General features: G+C 34.0%; 1 protein-coding gene across 2 annotated transcripts in view; it reads left to right on the top strand.

The window, feature by feature from the left end:
* LOC143230482 (alkaline phosphatase-like) overlaps positions 1-25,683 on the top strand; it is a 52,602-nt gene that overhangs the window by 4,901 nt on the left and 22,018 nt on the right. The window contains exons 1-4 of one of the 2 annotated variants that reach the window (XM_076464127.1): positions 13,572-13,853; positions 22,359-22,585; positions 24,042-24,222; positions 25,360-25,529. In XM_076464127.1, the coding sequence (XP_076320242.1) occupies positions 13,751-13,853; positions 22,359-22,585; positions 24,042-24,222; positions 25,360-25,529 (681 nt within the window). In that variant the 5' untranslated portion in view covers positions 13,572-13,750. Of the gene's footprint in view, positions 1-13,571; positions 13,854-22,358; positions 22,586-24,041; positions 24,223-25,359; positions 25,530-25,683 lie in introns of those variants that run through there. The other variant, XM_076464128.1, reaches the window with a different exon arrangement.

Below are 25,683 nucleotides of genomic sequence, written 5' to 3'. Positions count from 1 at the left end.
TAATATAACATTATATTATTAGTGTTTCATTTCACTTTAAACAGTTACTATGTAATATAACCTCCTTTTAAGTGGTCAATGTAATCAGTGTGGCACTTCCTTTGTAGTGTAACTATTTTCATTTCTCCAGCAACCTCGCATTGCAAAGAAACATCTTTTGGGTTTGTCATTATTATTGTTCTTTTTAATTCCATGTGACCAGTTTAATTTTATAAATCGTGTTTTATTCTCTTGAAACGCTCATTTCTAATCTTTTCTCAGATGGTGCATTCTCCTGCGTTTTAGGTAAGGTATCGAACAATCTACTGTTGCCACCAAGTGATGATTATCACCCACTGCGTCATCGGTACAAGTTTCATGGAGTGTTCTTACAGAACAAATATAGCATTTAACAAAACCGTGTAGGAAAAATGAAGGAGCTGTCTTTCTCCACCTGCAAACCTCAAGGTTCATCCCTTCCTCTCTGCTCCCTCCTCCAAAAAAAAAAAAAAACTTTCTCAGTGGGAGTTCTGGCCAATCAAAATCGTTTCTCTCCTTATCCCTTGGTTTGAGTATTACATCATGAGATCGAGTTTCAGGCGGGGATGTCATTGGCGGTTGAACATGTTTATTCTAAAAGTTGGTTGAAACTTTACTAACCTTCACACTCAGTTGCCACCATCCGTAGCTGTTTAGTCATGGTATATCATCTAGGAAGATATGCACGATCTCTGTTAAACAAAAATGTAAGTATAACGATAACTTATAATACCTATAACGAAACAAAAATCACTTATTACATACGTCACTCATCCTTCTTAGCTCATTGTTCTGGAAGTTAGAACTTTAAAAACTGATACGAATATTTATTGACCATTCAGCATATAGACACTTGTGCAAATTAATTGAAACAAGACGGAAGATTACGATTTTTTCAATGTTTTGCGTTTTATTTCTGAGAATCCAGAAATTACTCAAATTAATATATGATATGACTGCCTTTATTTTTCAGAAGATCATTAATCTGCTTTGACATCTAGTCCAAGAGTTGACTGCAATCTTTACTAATTTTTGGATCGCGGTACCATACCTCAATTATGGCCTCAATTAGCTTATCATTCGTAGTACAGTCTTTTCCCCGAAGTCTTTCTTTACAAATTGCCCAAAGATTTTCAATAGGATTTAAGTCCAGAGAGTTTCCAGGCCAGTCCGGCACCTTCATTCGCGTTGTAGTCATAAAATTCTTCAAAAGTTTCGATGTGTGGCATGGAACCAGATCTTGCTGAAAAATGCCAGATCCATCTGGAAATCTCTTTTTCAATTTTGGAACGACTCTTCTCTGCAAAACTTCGATATACTGTGGTCCTCGCATCATACCTTCTACGATATGTAAGACTCCAACGCCATAGCAACTGAAAAAGCCCCAAAACATTTTCAAGGGCTGTTTTACGAATTGACTGATGTGAGATTCTCGAAGTTTCTTACCTGGAGATCTGCGAACATGCAGACTTCATTGTCCCTTTGGGAAGAGATGAGTCTCGTCACTGAATAACACCTTCCTCCATTGTTCTTGCGTCCAGTTCTTGTATTTCAGACCCCATTGATACTATTGTTTCTTCATTGGGTTGTTAAGAAGTTGTTTTTTGACTGGTCTCCTTGCTCTTTTAACGCAATTTCGAATGACTTAACATTCCTCAAAATTTCGTCATATATCCCAAAAATAGATCGACCGTACTGCAAAACACAGCTAATGACGCCGTCTGTGTGAAAAACTGACTATTAAAGCAAATCAGTGGGTCCAGCGAGCCTACACTGGCCATCATGCTGAAAATATTTTAAAATGACCATTTGTTTCAATTTGCACAAGGGTGTACTATATATGTATTGAGGTTCATACAAATGGAAGCCAATCATAGAGCTCGGAATACTCCAAGTTGTTCACGAACTGAACCGTGGCTAGACCTCCCGGAATATCTCTGGTGTCTTTCTTTAATAAATGAAAACTTGTTTAAAATAAAATATACAAAAACCTATTGTTTCAAAAAAAGAAAACCACAAATCTGTCATCAGCAGGAAAATTCATAAAAATCTGGTACGGAGAGAAGTATTCATAAATACGTAACGTCACCATAAATGTTTTAAAACATATTTTTGGAAGTGTAATTGATAAAGAAAAAAAGCAGTATTTAGTCGAAGAAAAAGGCGAAGTTTTTCTTCAAGACTTGAGAAAACAGATGCGAATTGTCGGAATGAGTTCTGCTGAAAACTGTCAACGAGACTAAGTTTAGTAGCTGAAGGTAAAAAAAAAAAAAAGTTGAAATTGTCATTCTGTTACACGTTTTGTAATTGGTGTAACCTTAATTTCACCAAACAAGTGTAATTAGTGTTAGAAAAAATGAGTTATTTTTGTTGAATCAAAAACTTTTGATCAATATAGGTGTTATATTTGAATAACTGATTACATGTGTTTTCTGCTTATTTACTTGTTTGTTAAAATTAAGATAGTTGTATGTGAATATTTTGTTGAGTTTCAAAATATTTGGTTTATTGATAATAATATCTGTGTGTGTGTGGAAACGTAATTTCCAGTATTTCTCTTTGTTCATGACATTACAGGGAGATTTGTTGAAGTCGCTACTTTTAACTGTTAAAGTGAAATCTTGTTTGAAGTAAATACTATTTTTACTCGTTTATTTTATTCAGTTTGTTTCTGTTTGTGAAAGAAACATTCATTATTATAGCGAGAAATGGTACCTAATTCGCATAGATTAAATTATTAATTCATTTATATTTTTATGTTTATTTACTGAATTACAGATACATATTATTTAGCTATTGTGATACGCTTCGAGATTGCTATAAATTGTGTAAATTTCAAAATGAACTTTTTTATTGACATTCGTATTATTCAATGTGTTTTGGTTTTTGGAAAGTTGAAAATTTTAGGTTAATAAGATTTTTCTCAGTGAATGTACGTGATTAATATTCTTACTTGTAACAAATATTTCATTAGTGTAATTATTGTTTAGGCAGCTAGTTCCGGAACTAGTTTTAAGCTCATTAGTGTGTGAGAAATAAGAATTACGTGTTGGAAACTAGTCCCCTTAGAAAACATGAATCGAAATAGAATATTAGTGTGAATACTGTTTAATAAACACTGTTTAAAAAGATATATAATGAATCTACACTCGATCAAAATAAAAATGAATGTTGTTGGCTAGTCATCTATACCAGGTCATAATAATAAAAAAAAAAAAAAAGAATGTTGGCCTAGTCATATATACTAAGTCTGCACTCGGTCATAGTAAAAATGAATGTTTTTGGCCTAATCATCTGTACCAAGTCTGCACTCAGTCATAGTAAAAATGAATGTTTTTGGCCTAATCATCTGTACCAAGTCTGCACTCGACCGTAATAAAAATGAATGTTGTTGGCCTAATCATCTATACCAAGTCTGCACTCGACCGTAACAAAAATGAATGTTGTTGGCCCAGTCATCCATATCAAGTCTGCACTTGGTCAGAAGAAGGAAAGTACATTGTTGGCCTAGTTATCTACCAAGTCTGCACTCAGTCAGAATAAACATGTTCTTCTAGTCATTATTTGCTCTTTCAGAGTGGCATAATAACAAAGGAAGTAATACAAGAATTAAAAAATGACCAAAGAAGTGAAGGGAAAAGTTTGATGGAATCTCGATTTGTCATTATATCCTACATGCGTCGTATCAGCTTTACAAGAAAATTTCTCAAATATATAAATAGAAAACATTCCTTTTTTTTTAATACGATTTTATCATTGTTGTCATGTGGTGTTAGAATTAGTTTGTAGCTGAAAGTGATTTGAGTATGTATTGTTCTATTATATTTACCTTAAAACATTAGAGCGATTGGTGGTGATTGTTTGTGCGCAAAATAACACAAATCGAATATCAGGTGTAAAATAACATCTAATCTAATCAAGAAAAGAAACTGGTATTTGTTGAAGGCAGTATACGCTACACCATCGCACAAAATATTTAAGTTTCATATTTTTACTAATGCATTTTAAACTTGAATTTATTAGACAGAATTTGGATATTGTGAAGACAGCTGTTGTGACTTACAATAAAGTTTCTTGAGTCTAAAGTGCATCTGAAGTGTGTTTAATAAGGTACGAATAATATTTATAAAGGTAGAAGGAGATGTGTGTCTATGTATATATAAATACATTTATAATTTTATACTCTTGAGTTAGTCTAAATATTAAATTAAATTTTTGCCATTCAAAGACTTTGTTATAATTTCAGGAAAAAATGTAAAATAAAATCGTTGATGCTTAAATTACATCGAAATCACGTCAGACACTACCAGTGTAGTTCTGATTGGGTATATTCGAAGAATTTTGTTGACAGAAACATATCTTTTTAAATTCTAAGCTTAAAAAATTGTTTTGTAACTCGTAAATTAATTTTATTCTGTATGTTAATACGTGTTTTCCAGTCTAATCCCAGTTTCAATGAGTTGTTCTAGAACAAGCTTTAACAACTATTTTAAGAGTAAATCCTAACACCAGTTATAATTGTTCATTAGTTCTTCCTGGCTTGGCTCGGCATGGCCAAGCGTGTTAAGGCGTGCGACTCGTAATCTGAGGGTCGCGGGTTCGCATCTCCGTCGCGCCAAACGGGCTCGCCCTTTCAGCCGTGAGGGCGTTAAAATGTGACGGTCAATCCCACAATTCGTTGGTAAAAGAGTAGCCCGAGAGTTGGCGGTGGGTGGTGATGACTAGCTGCCTTCCCTCTAGTCTTACACTACTAAATTAGGAACGGCTAGCACAGATAGCCCTGGAGTAGCTTTGTGCGAAATTCAAAACCAAACATCTTCCTGGCTTATAATAGTTTTAAAGTACGTGAATAAGCGGTACTATTTATCTTACTATTACTGAAATACATGTTCAAATATGAATTAACTAACTTTTTCTGGCCTTATAATGCTAGATCACTTGTTAATTTGTTCTCAACCAACTGTTACTTCAAATTTCTCATTGTGAGCAACGTCTAAGAGAAACTTCCAATAGTACAACATGCAATGTACGTGCATGTATTGTACGATTGATCGGTCATATAAAAACGGAGTAAACCTCAAGTCGTGTAGTGGCTACCTTTCAACATTGTGTTGAATAGGTAATCTTGAGTACATTAGATAAAATATTTTGTCCAAAATAGCGTTATTTCATTAAAACTAACCTTTAAACTGTGAAATTTTAAATATATAAAGACACCAGTTTTCTGCTAATTTGAACTTAGACTATAATTAGGATAGCTGTTTAATCATGTGCACTGTTAATTAAGGTACAGAAGAATCGTAGCTTAAAAATATAAGTTTGGTGTTGAGATAAACTATTTTATTGTGTCGAGCAATATTGTGTTCATATTGATAGCCCTACTAAAGATGGAAATCTTGCCTACGAGTGATGGCCAAATAAGTAAATATCTGTTTTACGTGTAATAAAACTACTGTGGTAATTTGAGTTATTAATAAGAAAAGTGTCTTACCTGAGGGGTAAAGATTTAGCTTAGTTGGTAAAGCGGTAACTAGTCTGATATGAAGAAATCTTTATCCTTGTTAAATTACCATAAGATATATGGTATTTTTCATTTGTATCGAATCCTATCAAATTACTTTAAACATTACCATTATTATAAATAAGTTTTTAAGGATTGACACGTTTGGTTACTACTAAGTTCATGCACTTATTACAGAGACAAAACTAGAGTTCATTTCCCCGCAATAAACAAAACACAGAAAGCCCACTGTGTGGTTTTAGAGTGTGATATATACTTACTCGCGAAAAGATTAACGTGTCATGGAATACATATAGGCTATTTTGTTATCGGTATTTGTGAAGCCTAGCATTTACATAGGTACGCTGCTGGCCAAAATCTTTAGTCCAATTAACATAAAGAAAAAATATGCATTTTGCGTTGTTAGACTGAACCGCTTATTTGAGTAGAGCTTGGAAAATAAAAATAAAAAAACTTTTTAGCATTTAATAGGAAACATGTGAACACTATGAAAATAGCCTAAATACTAGCTGGTCAAAAGTTTAAGACCATACCAAAAAGAAGTCCTAAACAGGGTAGGAAATGCCCAACAAGAGGTCTGAGTAGTGAGTTGCACGGCCGTCACTGCGAATAACTGCAAACATTCACTTTGGCATGGTCAATATATGCATTTGCAGAAGGCTGGCTGGAATGTTATTCCAAGTGAAGATGGCTTCACGAAGATCATGCACTGTTTGGAATTGACATCCATCAATTAGGATGCTCTCTCCAACATGCTAATGTAGCCAGCTGATGATTGACGCCCCTGAAGCTCCATTGTTCCATGGAAGGAGAAAGCACCCCAGATCATGATGGAACCTTCACTGTGTCGTGTAGAAAATGTTTCCGGTGGGATATCCTTATCATTTGACAACAGAGAAGTCTGGCATGCCATGGTCGTCGATGTCTGCCGCAGATTTGACTCATGAAGAAGAAGAATCCTTATCATTCCAGTAACGTTGGAAGCCATCTGGATTATCCAGGTTAATTTTTTTCTCATCAGAGAACCAAACCTTCATCCACTTTTCTACGTCCCATGTTTGGTGCTTCTCAGCAAAGTTTAACCGAGCTGTTTCGTGTTGTGGAAGGAGGCATAGTCTTTGAAGACGTTTACGTTTTTTAAAGCCTTTCTCTCGTACATGCCGTCTTATTGTTCTTGAGCTGCATTCTGCTTCCGTAAGGACATTAATCTGGTTCGACGATCGGCTGGTGTCTTGCCGGACAACCCTCCTGCTCAACGCCGGCGAAATTTCCGCGGATCAAACACTTGAAATTCTCGTTCCGTATCCTTCAGGGTCTTTTAAGAAATTTGAAACAGCAGTTTTACTACACCCAATCTCACCAGCGACAATTCTGCCACGTTCAAACTCTATTAACGTTTTTTTAAACCTTTGCTATGTTTTTACCCAATGTGACATAGGAGATGTCATTGAAATGTTGACAATGCTAATGCTTGAACACAACTGACCAAATATTGTTATGTGTTTACCGATTAACGTTTCATTTCAGTATGGTCTTTTGACCAGCTAGTATTTAGACTAATTCCATAGTGTTCACATTTTCCCTATTAGATGCTAAAAAAGTTTATTTTTATTTTCCATTTTCTTATTTTCATTTTTTGAAGCTTTACTTAAATAAGTTGCTGAGTCGAACAACGCAAAATACATATTTTTACTTTATGTTCATTGGTCTTAAGATTTTGACCAGCAGTGTATACTCATGTTTTGACCCATTTTACTTCTAAAGGAATCCGTTTTAACTTTTAAGTATGAGGCTAGTGAACTTTATTTAGAAGTTTGACGTGCTGGAATTCACGAAATCATGCTTTTGGATTTCTTCAATAAGGAAAATCATAATTTTACTGCTATCATTAAATTCAACTAAATCATGATGCTATGATTGTTAGATCTATTTAATTATATTGTTGGAATTATTAATTTCATTGAGTCAGGCTGTTGGGATTATCCAGTCACACTGCTGGAATTGCTTATTTCACTAAATATTTTTGTAGTGATCATGTAACTTTTTTTTTTTCATAAAGTTCTAGAACACTACACATTTGTAGTAAGTTACGGCATTTACCACAAAATGGGACGAATGTTTTTTATGCTCCAAACTGTTCCTCTTTCATGTAAAGAAAAATGCATCTATAATAATAAAACTGACGGTTTGTGTGACTGACGGTCATAGCTCCGAGAAGAAAGAACCTAAAAACCTAACACTTTGGAGTTACACTAAAGGGATTCTGAAGGTTCACACCTTGGTATTACCTTTTAAATATCACTCAAAAAATGTGGACAATTTTTTGTCTCTAAGCTCTATAATTCTGCTTCCTGGAATTTTTTTTTTCTACATCTATTTTAATGAATAATAAATATGTGTAGGTTGCTGTCAAATACTCTTTTTCAACACAAACATGGGTAAAAAAAACAAGTTGAGTTGAACTAAGTTCAGGAAACGGGAAGAAAAATGTGAGTCACAGAATATTGGAGAAGGAAAATAATCAAATAAAGCGGGTATATGAAACGAATCTGAGAAGCTAAATTAAGACGTATTTTCTGTTAAGAAGAGCTGTTGGGAAATCACAACAGACACGTTTAAAAATTGGATAGCTATAGAACCTGTTAATATAATGGAGACGCTTAACTGATGTATTGAGGCCGATGTGAATCGTGAAGGGAACTTAAAATCACGCAGTGGAACGTGGGTACTTTATGTTAGCCTTCCATAAAAGAGAACACGGGTAAATTATAAGCAATATCTGCTGAAAGGTTTGATAACTTTTATATAAGCTAAATACATTTCAAAAGTGTGTTACGTACATGCACCAACTTTTTATGCCAATTAACGTTTTATTATGTGCTAGCATGTAATCCGTCAAAAATGACGGGAAAATACTTCCACCCCATCCAATAATATACTCTAACCTCACATCATGGTGGCGTATGTCAAATAGTGGTTTCTCCATCGGTCAGAATTGTTTCTTTTTAAGATTTTCCGTTTTATAGTAATCTTTCTGCCTCCTGGTGGCACAACGGCATGTCTTCTGACTTGCAACGCTAAAACAGAGTTTCGATATCCGTGGTGGGCAGAACACAGATAATCCATTGTGTCGCTTTGTGCTTAATTCAAAATAACAACGACAATAATCTTGCTGTTGAGAAGGGTTGGAAATTATATTTTACCTTTCTGTAGGGCCCGGCATGGCCTAGCGCGTTAAGGCGTGCGCTTCGTAATCTGAGGGTCGCGGGTTCGCGCCCGAGTCGCGCTAAACATGCTCGCCCTCCCAACCGTGGGGGCGTTATAATGTGACGGTCAATCCCACTATTCGTTGGTAAAAGAGTAGCCCAAGAGTTGGCGGTGGGTGGTGATGACTAGCTGCCTTCCTCTCTAGTCTTACACTGCTAAATTAGGGACGGCTAGCACAGATAGCCCTCGAGTAGCTTTGTGCGAAATTCTAAAACAATTTAAAAACAAACCTTTCTGTAACTAGTAATGAGCACGTCTTTATTCGAGCGTATTCAAGTTAATTTTCATGAAGATGTCTGCATGTAATAATGATATTCTTGTAAACTGGACTATTTCAAATTAAAGTTGTTGTGGATATACTAAACCATTTATTAGTTAACGTAAAATCTATATATATATTAATTTAAAATGAAATATTAAGGTTACATTTATCAAATTTCAACTGATATATTAGCTAAGTTTTCGACAGCAAAATATTTTCGATGCATTAATTAACAAACGTATCAAAATTTGAAATTTTGAAATGCTGAAAGACTAATCATACTTATAACGCTAAAATACTCGATATTCATGTTGGTCTTAGCACAGATAGCCGATTTTTTTATGTTTAAGAACAAACATATTGACCATAGAAAATTAAAAAATATATCAATGAGGTACAAACTGTAATTTTAAACAAAGTGTGTAATTTATTTTGTTATGTGTAACAAGTTATCTCGGATGAGTCTCCGATTTATTATGTTATGTATACTAACGTATTACTATTTCAAATGATCGGAAATTTGAATTTAAAAGTTAATTGAAGGTTAATATCTAGGAGATTTATAGCATTTACGAACAAAATTGGTACCCACAATTTTCCTTTTTAACACAAATGTATTTTATTTAATATACAAACAAACAAGGAAAAACAATACAATTTATAATGACGGTTATTACTAATATTTATTACAAATGATGGTTTATATATGAGAGTTTCATAAAATTAAAACAATACTGAGTCTTATATCTGGTATAGAACTAAATATTTTATTAATGTTCACGAGGAGGAAATTAATTATTTGACAGCTCGCTAAGCTTGAAGCACTCGTTAGTTTTCAACGGCGACAATATCTAATGTCTTTGTAGAAATACTAACGTCCGAAGCTAATTCACTGAAGTTAAACGGTTTGTAATGTTCGAAATCTATAAACGTTTTCGTTTAATAGACATTAATCGCAATTGCATCTTCCGAGGCTTTTAGGATTATGACTGTAGCTGACTAAAATTGTTCTTCTGCTGTTGTCTCTCAATTAACTGCATTTATACGACACACGAATTTGTCGGAGTTTCAACAATGTTTGAAAACGAGTTAGCGTTTTTATGAAACAAATATTGTTGATTCTTACTTGAGAGAATCTTCTAAACATTTAGAGAACAGGCGGGACTTGCACAATACACATCCAACAATATATATTAAATGCATCAAAGTGAAACCAACATAGATATTAAAATAAATGTACAACAGTAAATCGGTTACACCCCCCTCCTTAGAGAATTAAAACTTCTCTAATGTGAATTTTAACTAAAATATATATATGCATTGATAACAACAAGTTGTCAAGGAGTTATACAATTTCAAAAATCATCACAGTATACAACACAATTAATACAAATAATCTTACGATAATAAAAGTAAATAGTACGTGAAAATGTTTAAACACAAATGTTATTTTTTTGGGCTTAACACAATCAATAATCACACGACTGAGGTGTTCTTTGAAAGTTGAGATAGGTTTCAATGGAGCTTAGGTGATTTTCTGGTTGGGTGTTCCGACCAACTGACACGTATAACAAGTTTAATAAAACAGAAAAACTTTGCTTAACTTTTAGTCAAAAGAAACGTCTCATATTTTTGTCACACGTCTCGCTTACTCCTAAATGACTATCCATGGGAAGCTCATGGGCAACTTTAAATATTTCAAAATGATATACTTTTGAAACAACAATTTCATGAACTACAGCCCAGTCCTCTAAAGCTGGGATGTTTCGTCGTATCAATTTTCTCATGAACACGTCACTTTTGAAAAAATAACTATTTAGAACTTTATCCAGTTCGTCTTTTGAGAGTGCATATTTAAATAGTGACGAAATCTGCGAATCCTTTCCTTGTTCATCCATCAGTTTGCTCCTCGCAAACGGAACTTCACAAGGTAAATTAGATCTCTCACGTGCATCACAGTCACTCACTGATGAATTGTCAATGGGACAGTTATTCTCAGGACTTACCCTATTTATCAGTGGTCACAGTGGATGATATGGTGAAACTACGTCCATATGTAGGCACGAACACACTGGGTGTTGCCTTCTTTTATTTTTTTAAAAACCAGCAATCGGACAAAGACCAAGTTTGTTTTTTTTTTACAGAAATGGCAGACAGGCCTCGATGAAGTTTTATCCCGTCTGTAATATGGTTTCAAACTGTATAAGTTGGATATTTCATAATAATCTTCACCTTTTGTGGATTGAACAAGTACAGGTTGTTGCTGAGCTGGCAGGAATTTTTTTTTATGAAAAGTGGTTTTATGAGGTAAAGTGTAATCATCGGAAAGAACAACTGCTTCTTGTAATGTTTGAACTTCGTTTTCATGCAAATAAGTTTGACGTCGTCACATGTACAACATTTAAATTCCTCAATTAGATATTATTGTCTTAATTTGTCGAAACTATTTATAATATTCATATAATTACACTAGATATCAAAATAAACGTGTTTTTTGTGGACAGATTACATATACGTTTAACACTTTTGCTTGCGATAACAGTGAAACTTTTGGCGATAAGCCTCCGGTACTACTTCTTATGCTTTGAGAATAGTTGTTTTAACGTTACTATAGTTTGGTGCAATCTTCTAGAAAGAGAATAGCAGGAGCTTCTTGGGCTTTACTAGTCAAAACATTCTGTAATAATAGTGACCATTTTTGAGTGTGTCATTTCATGGTTTGGGAAATGTTGTCAAATATTAGAAGTATTTATGAACTCCATCTTCATTAAGTGGTGGTACCTTGATATATTGGTTGAGTTCAAAGTTGTGATTTTGCCAAGATCGATCGGAGTTGAGTCTAATTTCCATTTCTTTCAGCATAATTTCTCCATCGGCTTCGATAGTGGCTTGTTAGGTCTCGAGGCGTTTACTCTCTTTTTCAGCTTTGTTATCGATTTGTTCTTTCTCTGCTTCGATATGGGTTTGTTCAAGCTCGGTTTATTCGAGTTTTAATTGCGTTTGTAACTCATCTTTATTATTCAACTCTGGTTGGCTAGTGGAAAACTGGAATGTTTCTCTTATGCTTCCTCAGACAATAAATCATCATCGACTAATATTTGAACGATACGTGTTTTTAGTTTTTTCTCATTTATTTTAACCTCTAATTCTAAAATTTTTACAATTTAGAGCATTCACTTTTGTTATATTTTTCTAAAAAAAAGCATATACTTAGTATTATTATAAATATATATAAAAACATTTAAAATGTGAACTTGAAATTATTTAATTATTTAGTGTTGACTGTCTTTTGTAACTTCTGCATATAAATATGTATATATTGGTGTCATAAAAACTAAATGTGACAATGATATGTTAATAAAAGAAATTTATTACAACTTTGAAATATTGCATTTAATCGATCAAAAACAATTGGATAAATACGAAAGTGGCCAGAAATAGGTAGTATCATGATTAATGACTTTAAAAGATGGATTCTCTAGTAAGACGCCCTCCAGTGGCTCAGCGATATGTCTTCGGACGTAAAACACTAAAAACCAGGTTTCGATACCCGTGGTGGGCAGAGCACAGATAGCCGATTTTGTAGCTTTGTGCTTAATTCAAAACAACAAGAACCCTAGTAAGACGGGGTACATTTCTCACTAAAAGTAGTCCATTCAACAGCAAGAGTGATGAAAGCCAGTACCTTTCTTATTAAAATACTGCTCTCAACAGGAAAAGGGACGAATGTTACTAGTTTTCGCATGAAAAGTAGTGCACTCAATAGCAAGAGGGATAAGAATCAGTACCTTTTTTTATAAGAAGCAGTGCCCTCACTAGCAAGAGGGACGAATGTCACTACTTTTTATTAATAGTAGTGCAGTCAATAGCAAGACTCAGTATCTTCCTTACTAAAAGTAGTACACTCAGTAGTAAGAGGGATAAAACTCAATATCTTTCTTATTAAAAGTAGTGCAGTCAATAGTAAGAGGGATGAAAGCTAGTACCTTTTTTATTAAAAGTAGTGCACTGAATAGTATGAGGAACAAATATCACTACTTTTCTTGTCAAAAGTAGTGCAGTCATTATCATAAACGCAGAATGTCGACTAATCTTTCGTCCTTTATCTATCTTCTCGAGATAATCAAACGAACACATTTTAAATGGAAACGTCGTCTTCTAGTGGTACAAAACTAACCAACCGGACAGTAAAAATCGTAAATTGCCTTCTTTATTTTACTTTTAATGTTACATTCACGCTGGAATGCTGCAATAAGTTTTTGCTACAATCATCGTTTAGAAAAACTTAATGTAGTTAACAATGAATATATAACAGTTGGATTTTTATAGATAAAAAAACTGAAGAAATTTGACGAGTATGTACATGTTACAGCACGGCTTGCACCTTAGTGTCAGGTTATTTGACCAATTTCTTTTCCATCTACGATTTCCTGTCTTGTTACATGGAACTTCGTTACTTGTGCCATATAAACTCCTCCCTTTTCCTATTAGACTTGTCAATCTCAGAACGATGTAGACTTATTATGTTACACATACGTTCGCTCGCTGGTCATGTAAACACTAACCAAAGAATGCGCTTTCTTGTACCCTCTACATAGCTGTGGACTACCACTTGCGCAAGACAAGTTAAGCCAGCATTTTATGTTCATTTTTCTTGTATCTCAGGATTAGAAAAAATAAATATGCCTTTATTAATAAAGGCTACTAGTTTATTGCTAGCATTAATAACATTTGTGAACAATGCAAAATTGCCAGAGTTCTCAACAGAAACATCTACTGATTTAAGTAAGTATGTAAATTTGATTGTTTTCCATTGTATGTTATATAACCCTAAATTCAAACAATTCACATAAGTATTATTTTTTGGCACTAGTGTATCATATTGAAATAATAAATAATACATAACGGTAAAACAGGTACAGAGTTAAAAACATTTTAACTGAGGTAAATCGATGACAGCTAAAAAGTGACTCCATATGTTTCAACATTATAACCTTATCTTCTGGAGTGGTTTAGGTTTGTTTTTTTCACTTTCGTGCAAAGCTACACGTGGGCTATCTGCTCGCATGTTCGGTGCGCTGAGGATTCGAACCACCGACCGTCGGATTATGAGTCGAGTGCCTTAATCACCTGGCCATGGCGGGCTGTTCTGGAGTGAGTTACAAGACATAATCACGTCTCATTTATACTTTTATTGTTATTGTTAAATAGGTCATGTGACGTATGAGAAATTTATATGCAAAAACGGCTCGTTTGGGCTGAGAAAACACTTTTACATAGAAGAGCGAACAACGTTTCGACCTTCTTCGGTCATCGTCAGGTTCACAAAGAAAGAGGTAACTGACCAGAAGCTGACCACATGTTTGAAAGGGGTTGTATAACTGTGTGTCGAAATGTAGAGGGCGGTATTAGATGTTTGAATACATAATTTTATTTATTTTATTTTATTAATATAGGTATAAAGGCGTTCCTTTATATTGGTTTATTTTGGGTTTAAGTTGTTGTATAAGTAAGGCTTCTTTAATTTTGCGTTTGTTTATGTTTGTTTCTTTATTTAGTATTTGAGTGTTTTCTATGTGCGTGAGTCGGTTTTACGTAGGTAGGAATAAAGTGTTTGTGAAATTGTGTTGGCTTTTTTTTCATTTGTAGTAGTAATTTGTTCAGTTGCGTCTCATGTGTCTTTGTTGGATTTGTGTGTATTGGTTTAAATTTGTTCGTACCGCAAATATACGGCATCCCCAAACCTCATAAACCAGATTGTCCATTACGACCAATAATGTCCACATATGAATCGTTTAATTACAACCTTGGTAAATACATAGCATGGGCATTCTCCAACTATGTAACATCAGCCAGCTCATTTATCAAAGACTCTTTTAATTTCAAGTCTAATCTAAATCAACTTAATCATAAAGCCTTAATGGCCAGTTTCGATGTTATATCCCTCTTTACAGAAGTTCCAACCACTGAAGCCTGCAAGACAGCCTTAGAACTCTATATCCGAGACCCTAACCCAACTATAGAAATTCCCAGTAACCAGTTAGCAACCCTCATAGAATTCACCACGATAAAGACAAACTTCATGTTCAACAACAAAAACTATATACAAACAAATGGCCTAAGCATGGGCAACCCAGTATCACCAGTTCTAGCCAATATTTTTATGACACAAGTTGAAACACAAGCAATTAACACAGCATTACATCCACCACTATACTGGTACAGATATGTAGATGACACGGTTGCGGGATTCAAATCTACAGAACACATACTTAATTTTTTCAATCACATTAACTCTATACATCCCAACATCAACTTCACATGTGAACAGGAAGAAAACAATCAAATATCATTTCTTAACCTCAAAATTACAAGAACTGATACACAATTTCAAACAGAAATCCACCGAAAAATCACCCATACTGGACTATACATTCCTTGGGACTCAGCACATGAAACAAAACAAAAACTCAACATACTAAGAAACCAAATAAACACAGCCATAAAACTATGCTCACCAGATAAAATTAACGATGAATTAGACAAAATAAAACAATACTTCACCAACATCAATAAGTTTCCTCCACAAACCGTAGAAAACATTATACGCACACATCTAGACAGAAAGCAAAATCAACCAACTAAAGTAAATACAGCTCACGAATCAAAAAAACACGAAACCATATACTGCTGTATACCATATATTCCTGACATCAGCAAACAAATAACCAACATTTGGCAAAAATTAGTAACAAAATATGACATTCCAATTAATACCAAATTTATTCAAAACCCGGCACAAAACTGAGGTCTATACTATGTAAAACTACACTGACAAACACCACACCAACATTATTTATAAAATACAATGTGATAACTGCCACGACTTCTATATTGGAGAAACAAGTAGAAAAATGGAAACCAGATTCAAAGAACATAAAAAGTCACTTTCACACGTTTTCGAACACTGCAAGTCAAATAAACACAACATAACCATAGAAAACACTCAAATACTAAATAAAGAAACAAACATAAACAAACGCAAAATTAAAGAAGCCTTACTTATACAACAACTTAAACCCAAAATAAACCAATATAAAGGAACGCCTTTATACCTATATTAATAAAATAAAATAAATAAAATTATGTATTCAAACATCTAATACCGCCCTCTACATTTCGACACACAGTTATACAACCCCTTTCAAACATGTGGTCAGCTTCTGGTCAGTTACCTCTTTCTTTGTGAACCTGACGATGACCGAAGAAGGTCGAAACGTTGTTCGCTCTTCTATGTAAAAGTGTTTTCTCAGCCCAAACGAGCCGTTTTTGCATATAAATTTCTCAACAAGTGGGTTTCTCGTCATCACTGATCATGTGACGTATGTATCGGGTAACAGTTCCAGCGTAAACGATATGTTGATATCACAGTTACATTTTCGTTTTTTATTATAAACACTGTTTAATCGAGTGCTTAAGTGAACCATATAACCAGCCAATTTCCAACGTATTTAGGTAACATAATCCCCTTCCCCCATTTTTAAGCTATTTATTAAAATTAAAACAATACATTCTGTCACTAAAGATAACAAATATATTCTACATAAAAAGGTATATATCAAAGTATACGCAATTTGAAATACCTCGTTAATTAACATAAAGATTATTTATGTAAAGAAAACTGGTAGTTGAAACTGGTCACTCAATACAGTGGCATAACACAACAAATGAGTTTAATATAAGATAATCTACTAAAATTTTGAGTTGTAAAATTAAATAATCGTTTGTTAAATAGAGAGAGATGAATGGTTGGCTAGCGATAATGTTTAATTTTAGACTAAAATATCGAATATATATGTGCAGTACTCATGTCACCCCGTTGGATTCCAGTGAATCTGACTATTATTGTGTAGAAACCTGCAGTACACGTGTGCATTTATTCCTGATGAAGGTAGCGGAAGTTATCGAAACATCTAAGAGTCAGTTTTACTTCTTAAGACGTTTTATTGTGCGATGTAGACGTTGTTTTGTCTACATTTTTAAGTAAAGTTTATTGTACAATTTTGCCCTATTTGTATTTTGTATAACTACACGAAACTTTAGTGTCATCACCACCATCTTCCTGCATGTATAATTTGACATGTAAATTAAATTAGGATAATTTTGGATCTATTTTCTTTACTGCTGTGAAAGACTGCTCATGTGCCATGAAGTACAAACAGCAGGAAACTGCACAACTAAGGGTGAAACATCAGTTGTACATGTAACAATAGATCAGGTGTAACTTTCTAGTGGTTCTGCACACGTGTTCAATATGTGTGTGATACGCAGGTATGATCTGGAAGTGTATAAGTATATACATAATGTCCATAAACATGTAGGATTACCAAACTGTACGCAGCTTTTTTCCATGTACAAAGGTAGCTGTAAAACATGGCTGGATATGCAGCTTAAATGGCAAAAAAACGAATGAGTTGCACAAATAACATTCATTGAAATTTATTGAAACCTGTCAATAGAACAAAGAACAATCAGAGGTGGTTCGGTAAAGGCAACAGCAAGTGTAATCACAGTATGTGGAGCAACAGAAAGTTGTTTCAAGAGACTTTTAATGCTAGCAAATAATGAACTTCTCCAACTAATTATAGTCAGCTCTGAAGTACAGATCCATGTTTTAAAAGAAGTTTTAAATGGATTTCTTCCTGTGCAAATGTTTGTCTGTACACAATACGATGGCAAACTGTGTCTTCGCTGTATATACACATCAGATATCAGTAGCTCATTTTCAATGTCTTTGCTTTTTCTTGTGCTTTTATTTAAGTACTTTAAATCTATAAAAATAAAAGTTCAATTGTCTGACAAACCCGAAAGAACAATAATATACGGGTGACCCTAGCTTATTTTTTTTTATTTATTGGGTGTAACAGTTTCCAATTTTAAACTTGCAGATTAGGAGAGCAAGTGGTCAATAGTACCTACTGCAAACACCTGGGCTACTTTCATCTGATTGAATACTGGTTTTGCATTTAATAGTGCATTTAAGATCCGTGAGCGTGAAGCTTTTTTTTTTTTTTTGTCGAGGCAGAAAGTCACGAATCACGAATTCTTGATTTCATAATCTGAGCCATGAAGGTGAAATTAAGTCTATGAAGCTCATATATCGTTTGTTATGTCTTTTAAAAATATAGTTTAATGACGTGTAAAATCATCAAGATGTCAAATAATTCATATCATGATGAAACTTTTGAGTCTTTTTTGAGTAAATTTATAAAAATTACAAATTTTATTTGGTGATTTTTTAATAAAAGGCCTAAAGTTTGCATTATCAGATTAATATGAAAGAATCAGTGCAGTTTTCTTTCCAACAAAGTTTAACTTTATTCAGATGAATCTCGTAAAACAGGAAATATTTTGTGGAACCAAGACAAAAAAAATCACTGGAGTCAAAATATAACAGCAAGATAAATTAAAATATTTCGGCTATTTATATTAATCCGAGACTAGTAATTATATAATAGTATACCGGAATGCCTTTAATTGAAGATGCTGTAATTCAAACTGCTATTCGGTAAATGATTGGATAATGTATGGACTAATCTTAATATTTTGGCCCGACATGGCCAAGCGTGTTAAGGCATGCGACTCGTAATCTGAGGGTCGCGGGTTCGCATCCCCGTCGCGCCAAACATGCTCGCCCTCCCAGCCGTGGGGGCGTTATAAAGTGACGGTAAATCCCACTATTCGTTGGTAAAAGAGTAGCCCAAGAGTTGGCGGTGGGTGGTGATGAATAGCTGCCTTCCCTCTAGTCTTACACTGCTAAATTAGGGACGGCTAGCACAGATAGCCCTCGAGTAGCTTTGTGCAAAATTCCAAAAACAAACAAACAAACAAACAAACTTAATGTTCTTATGTCATAACACGCGAGGTAATAATTGATGTAACCCTTTCTCTCATCACTGTATTCGCTGGTTAGGGTGTTCTAGTTGCAATAAATGGAGGTCGCAGGTTCGAATCCCTGTCACCGAACATGTTTGTCCTTTCAGCTCTAGTGATGTTATAGTGTAATGATTTATTGGATGTTGTTTTAGAATTGAGTACAAAGCTACACAATGGGCTATCTGTGCTCTGACCACCTTAGGTATCAAAACCCGGTTTTTAGCGTTGTGAGTCCACAAACATACCGCTGTACCCTTGGGAGGTGGGGAAGATTTATTGGTAAATAGAGAATTAGAGTCGTTAGTGAGTGGTGTTGGCTAGCTGCCTTCCCTTTAGCCTATCACTACTAAATTAGTAATTTTGCGCGAAATATTAAACAAATCAAACCGTATTATGTGTTCAACGAACAGACCAAGTGAACCTTTATATGAACTTTTCAACAGCGAGAGGTTCGAAAAATTGCTTCCTCTCAGGACATATGTAATAAATTATTACAGGAGAAACGAAAGTAATAAGAATCGATGTGGATATGAAAAACAAAGAAAAACACTATTGAATTGAACAGTAAAGAGATGTCTGGAGACGCAAGTTAAAATAAATTGGTAAACAGTGATTTATGTATTCGAACTTCATCTGACACTGTTTTTTTTTATATTGAAGCAACATTTTAGCCTTCATTCCGAGTCCTTCCTCAGGGGGCCTGGCATGGCCAAACGCGTAAGGCGTGCGACTCGTAATCCGAGGGTCGCGGGTTCCCTCCCACGTCGCGCCAAACATGCTCGCCCTCCCAGCCGTAGGGGCGTTATAATGTGACGGTCAATCCCACTATTCGTTGGTAAAAGAGTAGCCCAAGAGTTGGCAGTGGGTGGTGATGACTAGCTGCCTTCCCTCTAGTCTTACACTGCTAAATTAGGGACGGCTAGCACAGATAACCCTCGACTAGCTTTGTGCGAAATTCCAAAACAAACAAACAAACCTTCCTCAGGTTGTGGTTATCATATGTTTTTTAGAATGTTTTGTGACATAAAAATTTTGAAAATTTTCGTCTAATTTGTTTATATGGAATTTTTATATAAAAAGTTTGGTCAAGAAAAACGTTGAAAGTTCTCAGTTGTAGTTGTATTTATGTATTTGTCTCTCTTTTGTATCAGGTAAGCGTACATTTCTCACGAAAACGCTGCAGCGTTTTTCATTAGTTTAGTGTTCTAACCACGAATGCTGTAAGAGAGTAACCGTTCACGTAGGGACGACATCGTATGGGAAAGAAAACGTTTTTGCGCGAGCAGAATCTTGGTTCCATCTAAGTCCTGTTTGGTTTTTATTGCATTTAGTTCTATAGAGATCTATCTCGAGATAAGGGAAGCTGTAGACAAGAGATCCATTAAAGGAGGTTATCTACTTGTCTGTATAAGTATGGACTCTGTGTTTCTCTTTCTAATAATGAAAAAGTGACAGTGTCCAGTCTATTTATATTTCACCCAATTGGACCCATTAGGGTCTTTAGATTTAGATTACTGTGCAAATTTTCCGCTATATTGTCCCACCTTAAGGTCAAGGAGTCCAAAATGTTATATCAAAACAACAATAAAAAGGCAAGAAACGTCTATAGAAAAAATCAGCTGATATTTTGAACACACTGTGTCAATTCACTTTAAAGGAAGAATTTAGATGTAAAATAAACGCAAAATAGAAACAAGGAACTCTGAGAAAGTGGTTTGTTTAATGAACCAAAAAAGTACATAAAACGTCCATCAGAATAAGCAATCGTTGTACAATGAGTTCTGTCTTTATCAACAGAATTAATTCTTTACAAAAACTGTTTTAATGGATCATATTTTCACTGTATCTGATAAATGATGAAACTGGATCACTAGTACCTGGACTCATCTCAGCTGCAGGTGACAGTAAAATAGTCCCACATACAAAATTATTATAGGATAACACACAATTACTCTACGAAAGAGTAAATAGTCTCTTTGACCCAATCCTGCCACAGAAAGAAGCATCTAGTTTTGAATTAGGAGAAAAAAAACCGAAAAACAACTATTTCTCCGAAATTGTGGAATCGTTAAAAATTTCTTAGAAATAAGAGAATTGATGTTTTGAAATGGCCAGGTCAATCACCTGATATCAATCCATTTGAAAATTTACTGGTTAAGTTAAACCGATCAACGAAAGATCGCAAGCTAAGCACGGAATATGAACTTTTTGATGCACTCAAAGAAGGATGGCAGTCAATCACTGAGGAATATCTGTACAAACTCATTGAAAGCATGCCACGTCGATGTAAAATACAAGTTAAAGCCAACTAAATATTAACTTATGAAACTAGTTTGTGTTATTTTGAGTTTCATTTTTACGTTCGCCAACTAAATATTTACTTATGAAACTGGTTTGTGTTATTTTGAGTTTCATTTTATGTTCGATTATTGCAGAGAAACTTATTTGATCATTTTGTAGGCTAATTGGAATAAGAAAATCTAAGAAACCTCAACAGGTGCACTATCCTTTTTTATCAGAAAATATAAGTAAAATCATGAAAAGTTCAGGTATTTACGAAAGCCAGTGTTAAAATTAGGATTTAAGATCATATTTGAACAGATCTCTCCTGGTGGGTTCTAAAAGTGTATAGTTTTGCATATTTTTCTGTCATCTAATAAGAGATATAACAATTTAAAATATTTTCAGAGAGGGGCTACTTTTTTGTCCACTCCCTCTAGATGTACGTGATGTACTATCAACACGGTAATTTTGTTCTTGTAGTTCAGTTTATTAACTTAATATTTTTCCCAGTACAACTAAATTCTGCAAATTATTATTTTTCAGGTTTTTCTCGTGTATAAAAAATAAATATCATGCTTTTGAAAAAAAATACATCATTGTTTTCTTTCCACAAAATTTCTGAAAGTATGATTAAAAATCAATAAAATAGTGTGCAGGTCAACCAGAAGGCCCAAGCTTAACGTATATAATTGAGAAATTTTGTGTCAGTTTCTTAACATGAGCTTCACCATTATAAATTTGGATATATCAATGATTAGAGTAACTTATATTCAACTCTTACATGTTATTTATAGCTGTTTGAAATAAATAAAATGTATGCCTTCCATTCTCAACAGCTACGTAAAACTAATGGAAACTTTATTGTAACATGAATGAATACAGGTACTTTCACACTAGCATGTATTCATGGCAATTCATTTAGTGGCTAATAATGCCAATTCTCTTTCGTTCATTTTTAAAACTTCTTTACTAATATATGTTCATGATGCATGACATAATGTAGTGGTGAAAACAAGCAATAGTTTAATTCTAGTAAAAAATCTGCTTAATATATGATTATTTTTTTTGTAGCAAATCAGAATTATTGGTATGAACAGGCTCAGAAAACACTGAATAAAAACCTGAAACTTAGTAAACCTGACCATAGAGTGGCCAAAAACCTCATTTTATTTCTTGGTGATGGAATGGGAATGTCGACCATTACAGCTTCTCGCATCTACAAGGGTCAGAAAGCTGGATTAATGGGTGAAGATGCTGAGTTGACATTCGACGAGTTTCCACATATGTCACTTTCTAAGGTTCTTGTTCAATCTAATTTTTACTTCGTTCAGAGAGATGATAATCTTTGTATATCTTAAGATCATATTCAAGTATTTAGTATGGAATAAAGAATTTAGAAACCTTTAAAGATACTGAAAACTGTTGATTTTTAGATTAAGCTTTGTTTTCCTGGATTTCAAATATATATATATACATACATACATACTGTTAACGAGAATGCTAAATCAACAAATTGAAATGATTATTACGGTTTAAATGCTTTAACCTGTCAATACGTTTAAAAAACAATCCAATAATAAATTGCAGATTCTTTCTTTTTTAACTTTAGCATACCTTTGAGATTGAATCCAAAATAAGCTAATTAAGTGGAATGCGTAACGTCCACAACATCTGTATCCCAAATTTTAGGCCAATTGAAATGACGTTTCGTTGTTTCTTTTTCGTTTTTGTCACACACGTATCTTTAAGAACAAAATATGTTTGTCAAATCGCCTCAATACAGTGGTGTTCTACTCACAATGGTAAATTTTGGACTGTAAGTGTACTTAATGCACGTCTTTCTTCTATACTTTCCAATTAATATGATAAAACTATAATTTTCCACTCTGTTATCTTCGGGATCTATGTTCCAATGTCTAGCGATGCCTCTGTTTCATTGCCGGGGTCTTTTAAATGATCTGGTGAAAATAATTAACATTTCAGTCCACGTTACAATAATAAATTGCTTTCTTGAAGGTTTTTATTATTTGTTTGTTTTTAATTTCACTCAAAATTACACGAGGACTATTTGTGCTAGCCGTCCCTTATTTAGCAGAGTAAGACTAGAGGGAAGGCAGATAGTCATCACCACCCACCGCCAACTCTTGGTCTCCTCTTTTACTAACGAATAGTAGGCTTGACCGTCACATTATAATGTTTGGTGTGACGGGGAGTGCCTTAACCCCCTGGCCATCGCGGTTCTTAACGTTTCTTTACACTTGAATATTCGCAGACTGTTGTAAGTTATTGTAGACCTGTTGTATAAATGACGTTCAAACAGTTTTAACAGTACTAGGACAAACAAACGTAAAAATGAACTTGCCTTACACACTGACTATTTCACGTTCTGTTTTCTTACAACTCTACCTTTAACTGTTTTTCAACTCATTTTATTATTAAAAACTTTCCCGTATTTATAATGTAATTTAAAATTACTAAAATACTTGAAACGTACTCTTTTGCACTTTCTTGGGCTATCATTTACGACCCGCAACTTCTTATAGCCAATTTCTAAATTACAACATTAAAAATATAGCTTTAATAATATTAATGTATGCGCTCATCCTAATCTATATTTGCTTAATTTGGGACTAGGCTATTATAAACTTATTATTGAGAAACATGATAACCACATTAGAATTAAGTATTCGAGATACTTTACTAATGGCCTGAATGATTATCTTGATATTTGTTTGTGATGTTGCTTTCTCTTAGACTTATGCTTTAGACAAACAGACCTCGGATTCTGCAAACACAGCGACTGCATTTTTATGCGGCGTGAAAGCGAACTATGGAACTCTAGGCGTAAACGGGAAAGTTTTATACGAGAACTGTAACTCATCAAAGGATAATTCTACGTATCTGCAATCAATACTAGAGTGGGCCCAGGAAGACCGTGAGTTAATTAATTAATATTTTTGATACCTCACATACAATTACCAACTTTCGAATTAAAGTGTGGGGTAGTTAACCTCTGTGTTATGTTTTACATGGATACTGTATTATTTAAAAGAGTTATATTATATCTCTTTCGTGGTCAATATTGGATACTGAGTCATTTTGATAAGAAGTAATATAAGCTCTCTACCATGTTTTTCACTATATTCACTAGCATTTTAAAAGGTTATATATATACACGTAATGTGTTTCGCAGTCAGTACTGCACCATGTTTAAGAAGTCAGTGAACAACGTTTCACAATGGAAACTAGTATTATATTCTTGATCACGGCTTACATTAATTACCTACGTTTTCAATGGCTTATAAAGCATTAAATTATGCTCGTCGTTGGATACTGTACGACAGTAGAGTTATGTAACTAGTGCACAACTGTCGCTGTGGATATTAAATACTTTATGTAGCTCTTGTAAGTCGTTTAATATATTCATTCTAGGAAGAGAGAATTTCTTTGAAATGACTGATCAATAGACCTAATGCTGAATAGCTTAATTTTGATATGATAAAAAGTACCCTTAACATTTAGTCAACATAATCATCATTGGATAACCGGTTGTATCTTTGTTAAAAAAAAAGAAATAAAATCTCGACAAATAAGTATTGAACATTACGATTTGTGAATAAGCATATCCTTATACTAAAGGAATAAATAAAAACACTTTAAGGACAAGTACTCAACGCACTGATGTCTCTATTGCAAATAAGCAAAAACCTCTCAAAAGCAATCCTATATATTGTAGTGTGATTGTCATAAATCAAGTGATATGTTTTTCTGTTAATCATACTATTTTGTCAAAATAGAAAAAAATGCGAATAAGAAAAGGTATTAGGCAAGTTAAAATTACGAATGCTATTAGGTTTGTCATTCTGTTTCAATTTTTCTGTGTTAATATTTTGTGAAACATCAACTAAACGACGTCAAAATCATGTTACATCCGACAGCCAATCATAGTCTTCAATAAACAGTTTTGCTGTCGCGCACTTTTTTCTTACTTCACCTTTATAATATATCGGAAGTTTAAGTACTTCCTTATATGCCTATTATCTTATTCTTTCTTGAATATTTTGGATTTTAGGAAAATCTACCGGATTTGTGACATCAACTCGAGTCACACATGCGACACCTGCTGGCCTTTATGCTCACACCGCTTCCAGATATTGGGAATTTGAAAGCCCCGATGGAGATCACGAGTGTCCAGACATTGCTTTGCAATTAATAAAATATATTCCTGGGAAAAATATTCAGGTAATTCTTGCTTTTGATGATAGAAAGTTATTTTACTGAAACGTCGACGTGTATATTTTTAGTTGGTGTTTTTGAGAATTATTTGTTTGTTTTCGTGCAAAGCTACACATTAGACAATATTTACTCTAGCCATCTCGGGGAATCGAACTTTAGA

The sequence above is a fragment of the Tachypleus tridentatus genome, chromosome 10 (genome assembly GCF_004210375.1).
Source record: "Tachypleus tridentatus isolate NWPU-2018 chromosome 10, ASM421037v1, whole genome shotgun sequence".
Classification (NCBI taxonomy): Eukaryota; Metazoa; Arthropoda; class Merostomata; order Xiphosura; family Limulidae; genus Tachypleus; species Tachypleus tridentatus.
The sequence above is the reverse complement of the archived record's forward strand: the minus strand, read 5'-3'. Positions and strand labels throughout refer to the sequence as shown.